Source organism: Bos javanicus, chromosome 5 (genome assembly GCF_032452875.1).
Source record: "Bos javanicus breed banteng chromosome 5, ARS-OSU_banteng_1.0, whole genome shotgun sequence".
Lineage (NCBI taxonomy): Eukaryota > Metazoa > Chordata > Mammalia > Artiodactyla > Bovidae > Bos > Bos javanicus.
The window spans coordinates 59263405-59281398 of record NC_083872.1 but is presented as its reverse complement, the minus strand read 5'-3'; the positions used below and the strand labels follow the sequence as shown (position 1 = coordinate 59281398).

The following is a 17994-nucleotide window of genomic DNA, read 5'->3' as shown; positions in this document are numbered from 1 at the left end:
TTGCTATTGTTCTTAAGTGGCTCTCTTGGTGCTAAATTTATGCTCTACTACTTACCTTAGATGTAAGTTTTTATATAACGCAACATCTAAATCCTGAATGTTTTCAGCTCAGTGGTTAGGGAATGTTTTCTCTATTGAACAAAGCCTTATAGGGGTTTTATTAAATGATAAGCATTTTTCAAAATGCTTCACATGCATTTGCTCATTTAATGGTCAAAATAACTTTCTGAAATAGACTTGTATTAGTGTGTGTTTATAGATGGGCACGAAGGGTCTGAGTGACTTTCAGACCTAATAAGTGAATTGGATTAAAACCTACATATCCTCACTCTTCTGTAATATCATTTAAATTTTACCCCCCAAAAAATAAAAATTAAAACTCAATATTTCCAAAACATATACAAGTAAACATATTATTAACATTTACTTTCTTGAAGGACAATTATCTTACTTATTAATCATCATCATAATAATAACATAAAAGTAATATTTTAAATATAAAGGGAAATAGGTTGTATGAGAATAAAGTCCATAATGATGACACATAGTTATGCTGTAATATTATAAATTGTTGCCAGGGATTAAGATAATATCAACCTTAAGCTTACATGATTGTCTATCTCATTTCCCCCTCTATCTCTAAAACCTGCAGTTGCCAGTGGCTTTAGCATTTCTGAATTCCAGTGAGGTAGTAAGAGTTGAAAAACCTGAAAGACTTCCTTGGTGGTCCAGTGGTTAAGACTTTGCCTTCCAATGAAGGGGGTGCTGGTTGGATTCCTGAAGGGGAATCTAGGATCCCACATGCATCACCTCAAAAAAAAACCTCAACAGAAAAAGAATATTCTAACAAATTCCAAGATTTTAAAATCTTTTAAAACAAAGATTTTAAAAATGGTTCACATATAAAAATTTTTAAAAAAGGAAAAAACTGAGTGTTAACAAAACCTGATTTGCTGTTTTGTTGTTGTTTAGTCACTAAGTTGTGTTCAACTCCTTTGCAACCCTGTGGACTGAGCATTCCAGGCTCCTCTGTCCATTCCCCAGCAAGAATCCTGGAGTGGGTTGTCATTTCCTTTTCCAGGGATCTTTCCAACCCAGGGATTAAACCTGCTTCTCCTGCATCACAGGCAGATACTTTACCTCTGAGCCACCAGAGAAGCCAAGGACAAAATAGTCATCTTTTTATTTAAAAATTGCAATATCTTTTCCATTTTAAAGATTCTCAATATAATTATAATTTAAGTTACCCAGGAGCAAAACTGTAGGCATTGGAATATTAGCACAAAGATTATTCTCATGAAATCTGGTGGGTATGTTTCTGAAAGTTCACAGGTAGTATTTGGTGTCAGAAAAAGTGTAGGAACAAATTCTTGCTCTATAAGCTTTGTGATATTTACAGTTTTAAACTTCCCTTAATCAAAGAGTGTTTTACTCATTAAACTGAGGAAACTTAAGGATCAATGTCATTATCAATTTGCTTTAAATTTCCCCTGAAGGTGAAATGACATACTAATTTCATCAAATTCTAGGTCTACACTAGGATATTTGGTAATCCTCTATTCTAGTATATTCCTTTTGCTTTCTCTTGTAGGTCTCCTGGAAGGAGAAACACAAACAAGCAACTGAAGAATGAGAAACCATAAAGAAACAATAGAGTTTATCCTCCTGGGACTGTCAGATAACCCACAACTTCAGGTTGTGATCTTTGTCTTTCTGCTCATCACCTACATGCTCAGCATCACTGGGAACCTGACCCTTATCACCCTGACCCTGCTGGATGCCCACCTCCAAACTCCCATGTATTTCTTCCTCAGAAATTTCTCCATCTTAGAAGTATCATTCACAACTGTCAGTATACCCAAGTTCCTGGCCACCATTATTACAGGAGATAAAACCATTTCTTTTAATGATTGCATTGCTCAGTTATTTTTTTTCATTCTCTTGGGAGTCACTGAGTTTTACCTTCTGTCTGCCATGTCCTATGACCGTTACATTGCCATCTGCAAACCCCTGTGTTACATGACCATCATGAATCACAGAGTCTGCACACTGCTTGTCTTCTCTTCCTGGCTAGTTTCATTCTTAATCATATTCCCTGCACTCATGTTGCTCTTAAACCTTGATAACTGTAGGTCTAATATTATTGACCATTTTACCTGTGATTATTTTCCTTTGCTTCAACTGTCTTGTTCAGACACAAACTTTCTTGAAATGATGGGGTTTTCCTGTGCTGTGTTTACTCTAATGTTCACTTTGGCATTAATAATTCTGTCCTATACATACATCATCAGAACAATTTTAAGAATTCCTTCTACTAGTCAGAGGACAAAGGCCTTTTCCACATGTTCTTCCCACATGATCGTCATCTCCATCTCTTATGGCAGCTGCATTTTTATGTACATTAAACCCTCAGCACAGGATAGGGTGTCTTTGAGTAAGGGAGTAGCTGTGCTAAACACCTCAGTAGCCCCCATGTTGAACCCCTTCATTTACAGCCTACGGAATCAGCAAGTCAAACAAGCCTTCAAGGACATGGCAAGAAAGACTATTTTTCAGAAGCAAATGAAATGATGTGCTATAATAAATTAGAGACATTTGGCAGGGCAACTTTAAAAAACATATAATCAAGAATTTTAATAACTTATTCAAATCACAGTGGCTTCCCTGTCAACCTTGTTTATTATTTTTAATCCTAGAAGTTTAAAATCATATTTGTTTATATATTTCTCATTCAATTTAAACAACTTTTCTTATTATGTCTTTCTGACTCCCATTTTTCTGAACATTTTGTTAGTTGCAACTTCTTAAATTAAAAATTGTTTAATATAAATTCCTATTTTGAGTTTGGATGTGATATTTAGTTTACTCAACACAGGAAATATAATATGAGTTTCATTTATAGTATATTTGACAGAAACTCTTTTTACCATTTTATAGTTTTTAAAGAATTTATCTACTTATTATTTATTTTTTGACTGCACTGAATCTTCATTGCTACTCGTGGGCTTTCTCTCGTTGAGGCAAGATGGAGCTACTCTTTGTTGCAGTGCATGGGTTTCTTATTTCAGTGGCTTCACTTGTTGTGGAGCAAGGGCTCTGGACATACAGACTTCCATAATTGTGGTGCATGGCATCAGTAGTTGTAGCTGGTAGGCACTAGACTACTGGCTCATTAGTTGTGACAGAGGGACCTAGCTGCTTCATGGTATATGGGATCTTCCTGTCCCAGGGATTGTACTTGTGTCTCTTGGGTGGCAGATGGACTCTTAGCCACTTGAGACTCAGGGAAATCCTACATATATAGTAGAATATGATGAAGAAATAACCATTTTAGATATATAGAATTAAGTTCACTTTCTCCAATTCCACAAAAAGCAAGCTCCATTGTCTGATTTAGCTGAAATATATACACAGCTCCTTCCCAAGTTCAGGACCAGTTTGAAACAGGGTATTTATCTAAATTATTTAATCCCTAAAATATTTATTTGTTTATTTATACCTTAAACTATTTTTATAACAAAATCAGTTAAGTTTTGTAGAAGCTAAAATCTTGATAACAAAGCAAAATCTCCCCTTTTTATAGAAAATTAGGATTTCATGTGCTAAAATACTCTTCCACTTATTAAGGCCTTAATAGGTGCCTAAAGTATTTGGAAAGGTAGGTGTATGTGTGTAGGTGAAGTGATTACAGATACCAAAAAAAAAAAAACCCTCATTTATATAAAACACATTTTAGTATTAGAAAATACAAACCTATTTAGTGGTGCAACATTCTTAATTATCATTAAGAGATACACACACTTGAGAGATATACCACAGGTTTTCTTTTTTTAAAAAGGGATGGGTGAAGATGGACATGATGGAAAATAGAAGGGGATTCAAATGTTAAAGGGAATTTAAGAGTGGGTTCTCCATTTCTTTCTATCATATCTCAAATACAATTTGTATATTAAATAAGGTGAATATCTGACAAACTTAAGGTTTCTATAACCTCTAAGCATATATTTCCCCATCAGTAAGTCAGGTGTAAGTTCAGGTAAGCCAGGTATATATAACTTACTATAGAAAATAAAATGAATTTGTAAAGCATATAACATAAGTAGCCATCAATAAATTGTAATAATGATTATTAATATTATCCTGCATATCTAACCACTACAGATATATGCAGATTATATTTTTGAGGTAATAAGATGTCATATGAGATTTATCCACTTAAAAATTTAAAGACACAATACAGTGTTGTTAACTATAACAAACTTTACATCAATTGATTAGCAATATACACATTTCCCTCTCCCTCTAACCCCTGGCAAAACCATTCCACTATCTAAATCTATGAGTTTGAGAATTTTAGGTTTATCATCTAAGTGAATTTGTGTAGTTTTTAACATTTTATGACTGGCTTATTATATTTAGCATAAGGCCCTCACACTTCATCTATCCTGTTCTATAGATTGAGAAATTGTTCCTTCTGGGGAGGCCTTACAAATAGCTGTGAAAAGAATAGAAGTGAAAAGCAAAGGAGAAAAGGAGAGATATAAGCATCTGAATGCATAGTTCCATAAAATAGCAAGAAGAGATAAGAAAGTCTTCCTCAGCGATCAATGCAAAGAAATAGAGGAAAACAACAGAATGGGAAAGACTAGGGATCTCTTCAAGAAAACTAGAAATACCAAGGGAACATTTCATGCAAAGATGGGCTCGATAAAGGACAAAAATGGTATGGACCTAACAGAAGCAGAAGATATTAAGAAGAGACGGCAAGAATACACAGAAGAACTGTACAAAAAAGATCTTCACGACCAAGATATTCACTATGGTGTGATCATTCATCTAGAGCCAGACATCCTGGAATGTGAAGTCAAGTGGTCCTTAGAAAGCATCACTATGAACAAAGCTAGTGGAGGTGATGGAATTCCAGTTGAGCTCTTTCAAATCCTGAAAAATGATGCTGTGAAAGTGCTGCACTCATTATGCCAGCAAATTTGGAAAACTAAGCAGTGGCCACAGGACTGGAAAAGGTCAGTTTTCATTCCAAACCCAAAGAAAGGCAATGCCAAAGAAGGCTCAAACTACCGCACGATTGCACTCATCTCACATGCTAGTAAAACAAAACTCTCCAAGCCAGGCTTCAGCAATATGTAAACCGTGAACTTCCTGATGTTCAAGCTGGTTTTACAAAAGGCAGAGGAACCAGAGATCAAATTGCCAACATCCGCTGGATAATGGAAAAAGCAAGAGAGTTGCAGAAAAACATCTATTTCTGCTTTCTTGACTATGCCAAAGCCTTTGACTGTGTGGATCACAATAAACTGTGGGAAATTCTTCAAGAGATGGGCATACCAGACCACCTGACCTACCTCTTGAGAAATCTGTATGCAGGTCAGGAAGCAACAATTAGAACTGGACATGGAACAACAGACTGGTTCCAAATAGGAAAAGGAGTACATCAAGGCTGTATATTGTCACCCTGCTTATTTAACTTATATGCAGAGTACATCATTAGAAACGCTGGACTGGAAGAAACACGAGCTGGAATCAATATTGCCGGGAGAAATATCAGTCACCTCAGATATGCAGATGACACCACCCTTATGGCAGAAAGTGAAGAGGAACTCAAAAGCCTCTTGATGAAAGTGAAAGTGGAGAGTGAAAAAGTTGGCTTAAAGCTCAACATTCAGAAAACAAAGATCATGGCATCTGGTCCCATCACTTCATGGCAAATATATGGGGAAACAGTGTCAGACTTTATTTTTTGGGCTCCAAGATCACTGCAGATGGTGACTGCAGTCATGAAATTAAAAGACGTTTACTCCTTGGGAGGAAAGTTATGACCAACCTAGATAGCATATTCAAAAGCAGAGACATTACTTTGCCAACAAAGGTTCATCTAGGCAAGGCTATGGTTTTTCCAGTGGTCATGTATGGATTTGAGAGTTGGACTGTGAAGAAAGCTGAGCGCTGAAGAACTGATGCTTTTGAATTCTTGTGTTGGAGAAGACTCCTGAGAGTCCCGTGGCCTGCAAGGAGATCCACCCAGTCCATTCTAAAGGAGGTCAGCCCTGGGATTTCTTTGGAAGGAATGATGCTGAAGCTGAAACTCCAGTACTTTGGCCACCTCATGTGAAGAGTTGACTCATTGGAAAAGACTCTGATGCTGGGAGGGATTGGGGACAGGAGGAGAAGGGGATGACAGAGGATGAGATGGCTGGATGGCATCACTGACTCGATGGACGTGAGTCTGAGTGAACTCCAGGAGTTGGTGATGGACAGGGAGGCCTGCCGTGCTGCTATTCATGGGGCTGCAAAGAGTCAGACACGACTGAGTGACTGAACTGAACTGATTCCATTAAATGTACTTACCGTATTTTCTGTATCCATTCATCCTTCCCTAAACATTTAGGTGGTTTCCATATCTTAACAATTGTGAATACTGCTTCAGGGAACATGACAATGCTATCACTTAGATACCATGATTTCAATTATTTTAGATACATATCTGGAAATGGGGTTGCTAGACAACATGGTAGTTCTATTTTTAATTTTTGAAGGAAATCTGTATTGTTTGTCATAGTGGCTGCAGAATGTGCATTCCCACTGACAATGTATCAGGATTCTAAATTCTCCACACCGTCATCAACACTTGTCTTTTATCATCTTGATAACAGCCATCCTGACAGGTGTGAGGTGATTTAACATTGTCCTTTTCATCTTCCTTTCTCTGAACATCAGTGGCATTAACCATCTAGCATATATCTGTTGGCCATTTATATCCTTATACTTGTATGTCTTCTTTGGGAAAATGCATACTTGAGTCTTCAGTCCTTTTATTAATTAAGTTATTAAGTTTTGGGAGTTTGTCCTGGTTTTGTTCTACTGAATTGTAAGACTTTTGTACACATTTTAGGCATTAATCGCTTGTTGGATACAGTGTAATATTCTCTTCTATTCTATAGGTTGTCGCCTCACTCTGCTGTTTGTCGACTCTTTCTTTGGTGGTGAAAGTGCCTTTTATTTTGATGTAATCCCACTGTTCTATCTACCTTGGTTGCCTATGCTCCTGGGGTCATATCCATTAAATCATTGCCTAGTCCAATATCATGCAGCTTTTCCGCTATGATTTTTTCTAAAGAGTTTTAAAACTTTGTGTCTTACATTTAATCTTTAATCTGTTTTGAGTTGACTTTGTGTACAGTGTAAAGTAAGGGTAGAATTTTATACTTAAAAAAAAAAAAAGAATTTCCTTCTTTTGCATGTAGATGCCCAGTTTTCCCATAACCTCTCTTTGTTTTCAGTAATTAGCTTAACATTGAGCTCCTTTATGTACATTCACACTTTTATATAAAGCAGTCATATTTTCAATGCTTTTCTGCAAGTCTTTTCATATTTGAAAAACTTTTCTCTTTTCTGCAAATACTACTATGAAATGTTTACTTATAGTTTCTTTAAATGTTGCTTTTCTTTGAAATTATTAGTCTTTGGTTTTCAGTCACCCTCTTTGAAAAGACTGTATTTTCCCCTCTATGGATTTTTGGTGCCCTTTTCAAAGATCATTTGACTGTATGTACCTGAGTGTTTTCTGGGCTCCCCATGCTATGTAATTGGTTAAGATGGCTATTGTTATGTTAGTACTCTATCAATTTAATTATCATAGCTTTCAATATATTTTGAAATCTGGAAGCCAGCTTTAGTTTTTATTCTCAAGATTTATTTGGCTATTCATGGTCTTTTGTGATTCCTTATAAATTTTAGAATTTTTTTTCTGTTTCTGTAAAAAAATAATGCCATTGGTATTTGACAGGACTGCACTGAATCTGTCAATTTTGTTGGGGAGCAGGACATATATATAAGTTTCCTCATCCATGAGTACTGAATGTTTTCCCATATGTTTATGTCTTTAGTTTCATCAAAGTTTTGCATTTTTCAGTGTATTTATCTTCTACCTCTTTAGTTAAGTTGATTCCTAAGTATCTTATTCCTTTTGGTACTACTGCAACTTTCATTTTTTACTTAATTTCTTTTTCATAAAGCTTATTAATAGTATAAAAATGCAACTTACATTCTTAATGTTGATTCTATGTTCTGCAACTTTAAAACTTTTTACAAAGTGTGTAGAGTTTTCTATTATAAATAGAAATAGAGATGCAAATAGAGATGACTGGTTTATGAGTTGATCAATTTGTCCAATTATTCTGACTAGTACTTTCTGTACTATATTGAATATAAGGGCCTCCTTGCTTATTTCTAATATTAGAAAAAAAGTTTTCAGTTTTTAATTTGAGTATAATGTTTTATCCTTTTGATGAGATTGGAAAAGGAGAGTGAAAAAGCTGGCATAAAACTCAACATTCCAAAAGCTAACAGCATGGCATCCAGTACCATCACTTCATGGCAAATTGATGGGAAAAAAGTAGAAACAGTGACTGATTTTATTTTCTTGGGCTCCAAATTATTTTTGGCTGTGTATTGTGACTGTAGCCAGGTAGGGAGGAGGGAGGAGGGTGCAGGATGGGGAACATGTGTATACCTGTGGCAGATTCATGTTGATATATGGCAAAACCAATACAATATTGTAAAGTTAAAAAGAAAAAAAAAAAAAAAAAACCCAGAGACATCAGTTTGCCAACTAGGTTCTGTATTATGGCACAAAATTATTATTGGAAAGCAGATTAAAAATGATAGAGCCATTTTGTACCACAAAAAAATAATGGCTCCAGCCATTGATCAACAATGGATACTAAGGAGAAAAAAAATCAATTCGGCATAATTCTGGAGTATCACAGCAAAAGAAAAAAAAAAAAATTCCCTGATCTAAACCTGGATTAAGCCTCTATCATGAGGATGAGGTTTAATCTAGTGAAGCACTACTGTGCATGTGTTCTTCATGAATAATACAGAGTTCCTTGTTGCTTGTTAATTGGGCTCTTAGGGTAAATGCATTCAACATATCGCTATTACCACAAACCTGATATCAGAATATGTGATGTATAACTGTGTTATATAACTGAAAATTGCTGAGAGTAATCTTAAATTTTGTCACCACAAAAATAGTAAATAGGAACTATGTGAGTGATAGATATATTTACTAACCCACTGTGATAATCATTTCACAATATATACGTGTATAAAATCAACATGTACATTTTAAACTTACACCATGTTATATGTCAATTGTGTCTCAATAGATTTGAAAAAAAGATGAAGTAGACAAAGGTATCAATCCTTGTGATATAGAAAGATATCTGCCAAAATGCTCCTTTACTGAGTTAAATAAAACCAGTACATGTCCTGTCACAGATACAAGTTTTGCTACCATTTTCTTCTATTTTTCTTTGTACTCTTTCCTAATGCCTCTCTTCCAGTAAATAATTCTCATGCAGACTTCCCCCCAGCAGTGATCTAGTTCTGTATTAGTGACTCTATTATTTTATTATATGGATTCATTATTGTATTATTTATGTTAAATAAAGTTATTTCATTGGACTATGTAACTGTATTTAATATAAAGTAGCTATTATATGATATGTGTTATTTATATATTAATAATTATATAACTATGTATGGCATATTATTAGCTGATTACATATAATTTTCACTATCAAAGTCTTGGGGAAAAATAAAAACAACAACAAAGGAAATAAAGAACAATAATTCACTGACTAGAACCTGAATAAAACAAAAGATTGTATTTTGTGATATTTCTCACTAGTATGTCAAAGACATGATAAAGACATGCAAAGGCCAAGATGAACAATAAGATGGACAAAATTGACACTGCAATTAAATATTGCTATTGATAGTGAGGACTCAGTTAACCCACATAACAGCAATTTTTAAAAACTGTGAGGACATTATGTGCATTATAATGGTTATCATACAACTTAGAAATGTGAAATAACCTTGTTTTGTGAAGTTCCAAAAATAATGAAGTCAAAGGATAAGCAAAAAATTGTATATGTAGAAAATTTCCATATATCAAGATTAAAAATAAAGTAGATTAAGAATGTCATTTTGTAAGAATTTACATCTATTTTATTGCTCATGAAATAAATAATTGTGATTAATGAAAGTGATTGCTTTGTAGATGTCATCATTGAGATCTTCTGTAGGATGAACATAACCATTCTGAAGGGAGATTGCTATAGAGGAGAGTCAGGAGGTTACTGAGAACACCAAGTGTGCCTTCCAAAAATCCCCTATGGTCCACAGCATAACACAGATGTAGCCTGAACTTTGCTTTGTTCCTAGGAGATCAACACATGTCTTTCTTCATAGGTCAAAACAACTAGATTTGAGTATTTAGCTTTCAGTGTAACCAGAGGGACCCCAGATCCTAGTCCTAGAGACACCAGAATCTATACTTGTAAAACTAAATGCTGCCATATCCCTTACAATTCTTTCTGTAAATATTTCTCCCTTAAACTTCTAGACCGATATTACTGAAGAAGATAGTATATTTCTACATCTTCTTAAGGTTTCTGAACATTTTTATTCTCATGAATCATCATAAATCAGAGAAAAATATCCAATTTGATACTGTGACATTTGATAGTGTCTAGCAGAGAAGCAATGATTTTGCATTCTATTATTCATAGCAGAAGTATGAATATATGAAATAAGCAAAAGGGAGTTTTCACAATTTTTAGCAAACCAAATACAGAGAAAGATATATGCAGCAGAGCTGGGAAGTAACTGAAGACGTGTGAATGCATAGGAGAGGCTTTGCTATACATATCTGGAATATCCCTTTGAATCAGTCATCTCATGCACATGAAAAATGTGGAGCAGAACTACAAGGGAATAAAACCTTTTTTCATAAAGCTTAATAGCTAAGAGACAATGATATTCAAGCAGAAAATGCACTGGGCTACAATATGGGTAACAGAGCTGCTAAGATCTGACGCAAGGAGTTACTTTTCAATTTGTGCTTTGGTGCAAAATGAAAAGTATATAAATACTGCATATCATTTTAAGCTAAAACATAAAACTGTTTCCACATGTACATTCCTAGCAAATCATAGTAGATGCCAAATATTAATGATTTCAATGGAATTATAAGACAAATCATTGAATAAGTGAATATGTCCCTTATTAAATAAAATAATTAGGTTATTCTATTTTTTGTAAATACATATGTAAAATATATACAATATTCTCATATTATCTTGATAATTACATTCATAAATATGAATAAAATAAAATTATTAACTAAATTATTTCATCATTAAATATTTATTTTATTTGCTAAGTAAATCATTAATTTCTTATATCTTAAAAGTATTGGGTTGTTACTTTAGATTTTTATGTTTCATTTTGATCTTGTAAAGGAAGTGAGATCATCCATTTCTGTTTTAGGTGGTAGTATCTTCTTATAAATACATGACAGAAAAAAGAAAAATGTATATTTTATAGTATTATTCTAACAAAACTACAATGATTTAATTGTACAAAGTAAAAAAGCATTGATTTATTTCACTTATCATCTCTGTATAATGCAACTTATTGTATGAAGATTTCCTATTATCTGCTAGATTTAGAGTCATAGAATTAGTATGTAAAGCAGGATCCACAAATATGTTTTAAGTAATAATGCAAATAAGATAATAAAATACCATTGACATGAATTATAGAGAAAGTTTTAGAACTGTATTAATGATGATCATATTGGTCACAATGAATTCTACCTTTCATCTATTCACTTTAATGCACTTTCCACCTAAGTATATATAAAAGAAGAAGAAGAAAAAAAACAGAAAAAAGAGAGAAAAATGACTCCAAGGCCTTTCTGATGATCCTGACTTTCAGATTGTGATTTTCCTCTTTTTATTTATCACATATGTATTAAGTGTCACTGGGAAACCTGACTACAGCCACCCTAACCTGGGTGGACTCCCATCTCCAGACGCCCATGTATTTCTTCCTCCGAAATTTCTCTTTCTCAGAGGTCTCCTCTAGTGTTGTGTGCATCCCTAGATTTCTGGGGGCAATTATCATCAAGGACAAGACTATTTCTTACAATTGTGCAGCCCAACTATTTTTCTCTATTTTCATGGGGGTGACTGAATTTTACATTCTAACTGCTATTGTCATATGTTGCCATCTGCAAGCCTCTGCATTATACAACCATCATGAGCAGAAAACTCTGGTGCCGGCTTGTGCTCTGTGCATGGCTGGGCGGGTTTCTGACCATTTTCTCACCCCTTATGCTTCTCCTCCAGCTCCTCTTCCTCCTTCCAATGTCATTGATCACTTTTTGTGTGACTGTTTCCCCCTTTTACAATTGTCTTGTTCAGATACATGGCTTCTAGAAGTAACGGGTTTTTACTTTTCTTTGGTTAGTTTGCTATTCATGGCATTAGTGATTTTGTCCTATACATACATTATCAGGACTATTCTGAGAATTATATCTGCCAGTCAGAGGAAAAAGGCCTTCTCTACTTCTTCTTCTCACATGACTGTTATCTCCATCTCTGATGGAAGCTGCATATTCATGTATGCTAATCCCTCCCCAAAGAAAAGACATCATTGACTAAAGGGGTAGCTATTCTCAATACCTATGTGGCCTCCTTGCTGAACCCCTTCATCTACACCCTGAGAAACGAGCAAGTGAAACAAGCCTTCAGAGACATGGTCTATAAAGCAGTCTTTTCTGCCAATAAATATTTTTTTGGTCAAAAATAAAGGACACTTTAAAGAACAATCAGGTTAAATCCTGAAATTCCTAACCATCTATTCATTAATAACTACCTTTGCTCTTTATAGCCTGTTAACCTGCCAAATGACAGTTAATATATTTCCCAATCTGTTACTTTCACTTCCAAGCTAAGTTTTTCCAGTGCATTGCTTATCAACATTTCATAAAGTTATTCCTCCTTCAGGATTTTGTAGATTGAAATATATTTTTTAAGACAGTGCACTGTGAAAAGATCATTTTAATTCTGTTAATCAGTCCCTGAAAGGATCCTATGAAGTACCAGACTGTACTTCAAATGTAGAGTTTCAAAATTAGTGTGAAATTTCCTATGTATTTTCAAGGTGAACACTGATAGTTTCCTGTGGTGTAAAGAAGCTATATATTCTGTGTGATAGCACACAAAATTCAGTCCAAAGAGATAATATGTACTCATGCATTGCACTTTTAAAGCAGAGGTTTTTATTTCGTGAAAAATATATATATATTGAAGGTAAATATTGATCATGATATTATGTATTTTTATAGAATTTATATGTGAATTCCATAAAAATACATAGTAAGTTATATTTAGAATCAAATAATTAAAAATAATTGTAATATAACTAAAACACTGCTACTTTCCAGAACATAATACTCATGTCTATGACAATTACTTTGAATTCTTTGTCAAGTGTTCACAAAGCTACATTTATTTAGGGCCTATTTTTTGAGATTCATTTTATTTGCATCATTTTCTCTTCTTTATGTCCCTTGTAAAGTTATGTTGCTATGTACACATTTGATAAAACAGCCACTTCTCCCAGTCTTTTAAAGCTGCACTTGTCAGGGGAAACCATCACTACTCAGTCTACCTAGAGACTCTGGGGGCCTCTGCAATCTTTACTGATGATGTCTATGTCTATCTTCAGATTTGTGTTTGGAGATTCCGCAGCAAGTTGAGTAAAGGTGGGTTCATGTCTATTTTGATTCTATTGTATCTATAGTGTCCTATAGTATCTAAGACAGCAGGTTCTCAATGTCTGTTGAATGAATAACAACGATTGAGTCAACAGATGTGGAGATTTTTGTGTTCATTTCTAAAATTAGGTTAAAGGTTGCTGTGACTTATCGCCTCCCCTGTTTCTGTTGCTTGGTTTTCTGGGTGTACAACCAGCGCACCTTCTCAGTCCAGAATCTGAAGAAGTCTTGGTTAGCAACGAAGCCTTCTTGCAGTTTGGTAGATAATGCCTCTCTGGGGCCGCAAGTGCCCCCTTCTGGCTCTGGCTGCCCTCGCGTGTCTGGGCCAGGATAGCTCTGCTCAGTCCTTTGTTCTGCAAGTGGGCCTGATGGTGTCTTAGGTTAGCACTTTTTGTGAAGTAGCTATCCCACAGTCTGGTTTGCTAGCCCAAGTTAGTTCCCTCAGATTGCCCTTGGGGCATTCAGGCAAGGTCCTTACTCTAAGCAATGTAGCCCGTGTCTCCCTGACCAACCCCAGCTTGCTAGTGGTGGATGCAGACGTCTGCACTGCTTCTCTGCTGGGGGAGTTACCGTTGGGCACATAATCTGTAGGTTTTAATTATTTACTTATTTTTCCTCCCGGTTATGTTGCCCTCTATGGTTCCAAGGCTCGCCACAGACTCAGCAGTGAGAGTGTTTCCTGGTGTTTGGAAACTTCTCTCTTTTTAAGACTCCCTTCCCTCGACAGAGCTCCATCCCGGCCTCTTTTGTCTCTCTTTTTAACTTTTATATTTTTCCCTACCTCCTTTTGAAGACAATGGGCTGTTTTTCTGGGTGCCTGATGTCCTCTGCTGGCATTCAGAAGTTGTTTTATGAAATTTACTCCGTGTTCAAATGTTTTTTTGATGAATTTCTGGGGGAGAAAGTGGTCTCCCTGTCCTATTTCTCCACCATATTAGGATGCCCTGCCCCAACACTACACCTAAAGCAACTAGAAAATGAAAAAATGAAGAACCCCAGGGTTAGTAGAAGGAAAGAAATCTTAAAAATTAGGGCAGAAATAAATGCAAAAGAATCAAAAGTGACCATAGCAAAAATCAACAAAACCAAAAGCTGGTTCTCTGAGAGGATAAATAAAATTGACAAACCATTAGCCAGACTCATCAACAAACAAAAGGAGAAAAATCAAATCAATAAAATTAGAAATTAAAATGGAGAGATCACAACAGATGAAAAAGAAATACAAAGGATCATAAGAGACTATGCTATGCTATGCTATGCTAAGTCACTTCTAAGAGACTAATATCAGCAATTATATGCCAATAAAATGGACAACGTGGAAGAAATGGACAAATTCTTAGAAAAGTACAACTTTCCAAAACTGAACCAAGAAGAAATCGAAAATCTTAACACACCCATCACAAGCATGGAAATTGAAACTGTAATTAGAAATCTTCCAGCAAACAAAAGCCCAGATCCAGACAGCTTCACAGCTGAATTCTACCAAAAATTTAGAGAAGAGCTAACACATATCCTACTCAAACTCTTCCAGAAAATGGCAGAGGAAGTAAACTTCCAAACTCATTCTATGAGGCCATCATCACCCTAATACCAAAACCTGACAAAGATCCCACAAAAAAAGAAAACTACATGCCAATATCACTGATGAATATAGATGCAAAAATCCTTAACAATATTCTAGCAATCAGAATCGAACAACACCTTAAAAAGGTCATACACCATGACTAAGTGGGCTTTATCCCAGGGATGCAAGGATTCTTCAATATCTGCAAATAAATCAATGTAATATACCACATTAACAAATTGAAAACTAAAAGCCATATGATTATCTCAATAGATGCAGAGAAAGCCTTTGACAAAATTCAACATCCATTTATGATAAAAACTCTCCAGAACGCAGGACTAGAAGGAACATACCTCAACATAATAAAAGCTATATATGACAAACCCACAGCAAACATTATCCTCAATGGTGAAAAATTGAAAGCATTTCCCCTAAAGTCAGGAACAAGACAAGGGTGCCCACTTTCACCACTACTATTCAACACAGTTTTGGAAGTTTTGGCCACAGCAATCAGAGCAGAAAAAGAAATAAAAGGAATCCAAATTGGAAAAGAAGAAGTAAAACTCTCACTGTTTGCAGGTGACATGATCCTCTACATAGAAAATGCTAAAGACTTCACCAGAAAATTACTAGAGCTAATCAATGAATAAAGAAAATTTGCAGGATATAAAATCAACACACAGAAATCTCTTGCATTCCTATAAACTAATAATGAGCAAATAGAAAGAGAAATTAAGGAAACAATTCCATTCACCATTGCAAAGAAAAGAATAAAATACTTAGAAATATGTCTACCTAAAGAAACTAAAGACCTATATATAGAAAACTATAAAACACTGGTGAAAGAAATCAAAGAGGACACTAATAGATGGAGAAATATACCATGTTCATGGATTGGAAGAATCAATATAGTGAAAATGTGTATACTACCCAAAGCAATCTATAGATTCAATGCAATCCCTATCAAGCTACCAACGGTACTTTTCACAGATAATTTCACAATTTGTATGGAAATACAAAAAACCTCGATTAGCCAAAGCAACCTTGAGAAAGAAGAATGGAACTGGAGGAATCAACCTGCCTGACTTCAGGCTCTACTACAAAGCCACAGTCATCAAGACAGTATGGTACTGGCAAAAAGACAGAAATATAGATCAGTGGAACAAAATAGAAGCCCAGAGATAAATCCATGCACATATGGACACCTTATCTTTGACAAAGGAGGCAAGAATATACAATGGATTAAAGACAATCTCTTTAACAAGTGGTGCTGGGAAAACTGGTCAACCACTTGTAAAAGAATGAAACTAGAACAGTTTTTAACACCATACATGAAAATAAACTCAAAATGGATTAAAGATCTAAACGTAAGACCAGAAACTATAAAACTCCAAGAGAAGAACATAGGCAAAACACTCTCTGACATACATCACAGCAGGATTCTCTATGACCCACCTCCCAGAACATTGGAAATAAAAGCAAAAATAAACAAATGGGACCATTAAAATTAAAAGCTTCTGCACAACAAAGGAAACTATAAGCTAATTGAAAAGACAGCCTTCAGAATGGGAGAAAATAATAGCAAATGAAGCAACTTACAAAGGATTAATCTCAAAAATATACATGCAACTCCTGCAGCTCAATTCCAGAAAAATAAACGACCCAATTAAAAAATGGGCCAAGGAACTAAACAGACATTTCTCCAAAGAAGACATACAGATGGCTAACAAACACATGAAAAGATGCTCAACATCACTCATTATCAGAGAAATACAAATCAAAACCACAATGAGGTACCATTTCACACCAACCAGAATGGCTGCAATCCAAAAGTCTACAAGCAATAAATGCTAGTGAGAGTGTGGAGAAAAGGGAACCCTCTTACACTGTTGGTAGGAATGCAAACTAGTACAGCCACTATGGAGAACAGTGTGGAGATTCCTTAAAAAACTGGGAATAGAACTGCCATACGACCCCACAATCCCACTACTGGGCACACACACCGAGGAAACCAGAATTGAAAGAAACACGTATACCCCAATGTTCATCACAACACTGTTTATAATAGGCAGGGCATGGAAGCAACATAGATGTCCATCAGCAAACAAATGGACAAGAAAGCTGTGTGAAGTAAGCCAGAAAGAAAAACACCGATACAGTATACTAACGTGTTTATATGGAATTTAGAAAGATGGTAACAATAACCCTGTGTACGAGACAGCAAAAGAGACACTGATGTATAGATCAGTCTTATGGACTCTGTGGGAGAGGGAGAGGGTGGGGAGATTTGGGAGAATAGCATTGAAACATGTATAATATCATGTATGAAACGAGTCGCCAGTCCAGGTTCGATGCACGGTACTGGATGCTTGGGGCTGGTGAACTGGGAAGACCCAGAGGGAGGGTAGGGGAGGGAGGAAGGAGGAGGGTTCAGGATGGGGAACGCGGGTATACCTGTGGCGGATTCATTTCGATATTTGGCAAATCTAATACAATATTGTAAAGTTTAAAAATAAAATTAAATTAAAAATTTAAAAAAAAAGAAAGCTGTGGTACATATACACATGGAGTATTACTCAGCCATAAAAAATAATACATTTGAATCAGTTCTAATGAGGTGGATGAAACTGGAGCCTATTATACAGAGTGAAGTAAGCCAGAAAGAAAAACACCAATAAAGTTTTAGTTCAGTTCAGTCGCTCAGTTGTGTCCAACTCTTTGAGAACACATGATGCACAGCACACCAGGCCTCCCTGTCCATCACCAACTCCCCGAG

At 35.4% G+C, this 17994-nt stretch overlaps 1 protein-coding gene and 1 pseudogene across 1 annotated transcript; both read left to right on the top strand.

Moving 5' to 3' along the window:
* Positions 1 to 1629: 1629 nt before the first annotated feature.
* Positions 1630 to 2571, top strand: LOC133248889 (olfactory receptor 6C1). The gene has a single exon (XM_061419169.1). The coding sequence runs from the start codon at positions 1630 to 1632 to the stop codon at positions 2569 to 2571; it is 942 nt and encodes a 313-aa protein (XP_061275153.1).
* Positions 2572 to 8428: 5857 nt separating this feature from the next.
* LOC133248710 (olfactory receptor 6C3-like) lies at positions 8429 to 12684 on the top strand (annotated as a pseudogene).
* The last annotated feature ends 5310 nt before the right edge of the window (positions 12685 to 17994 follow it).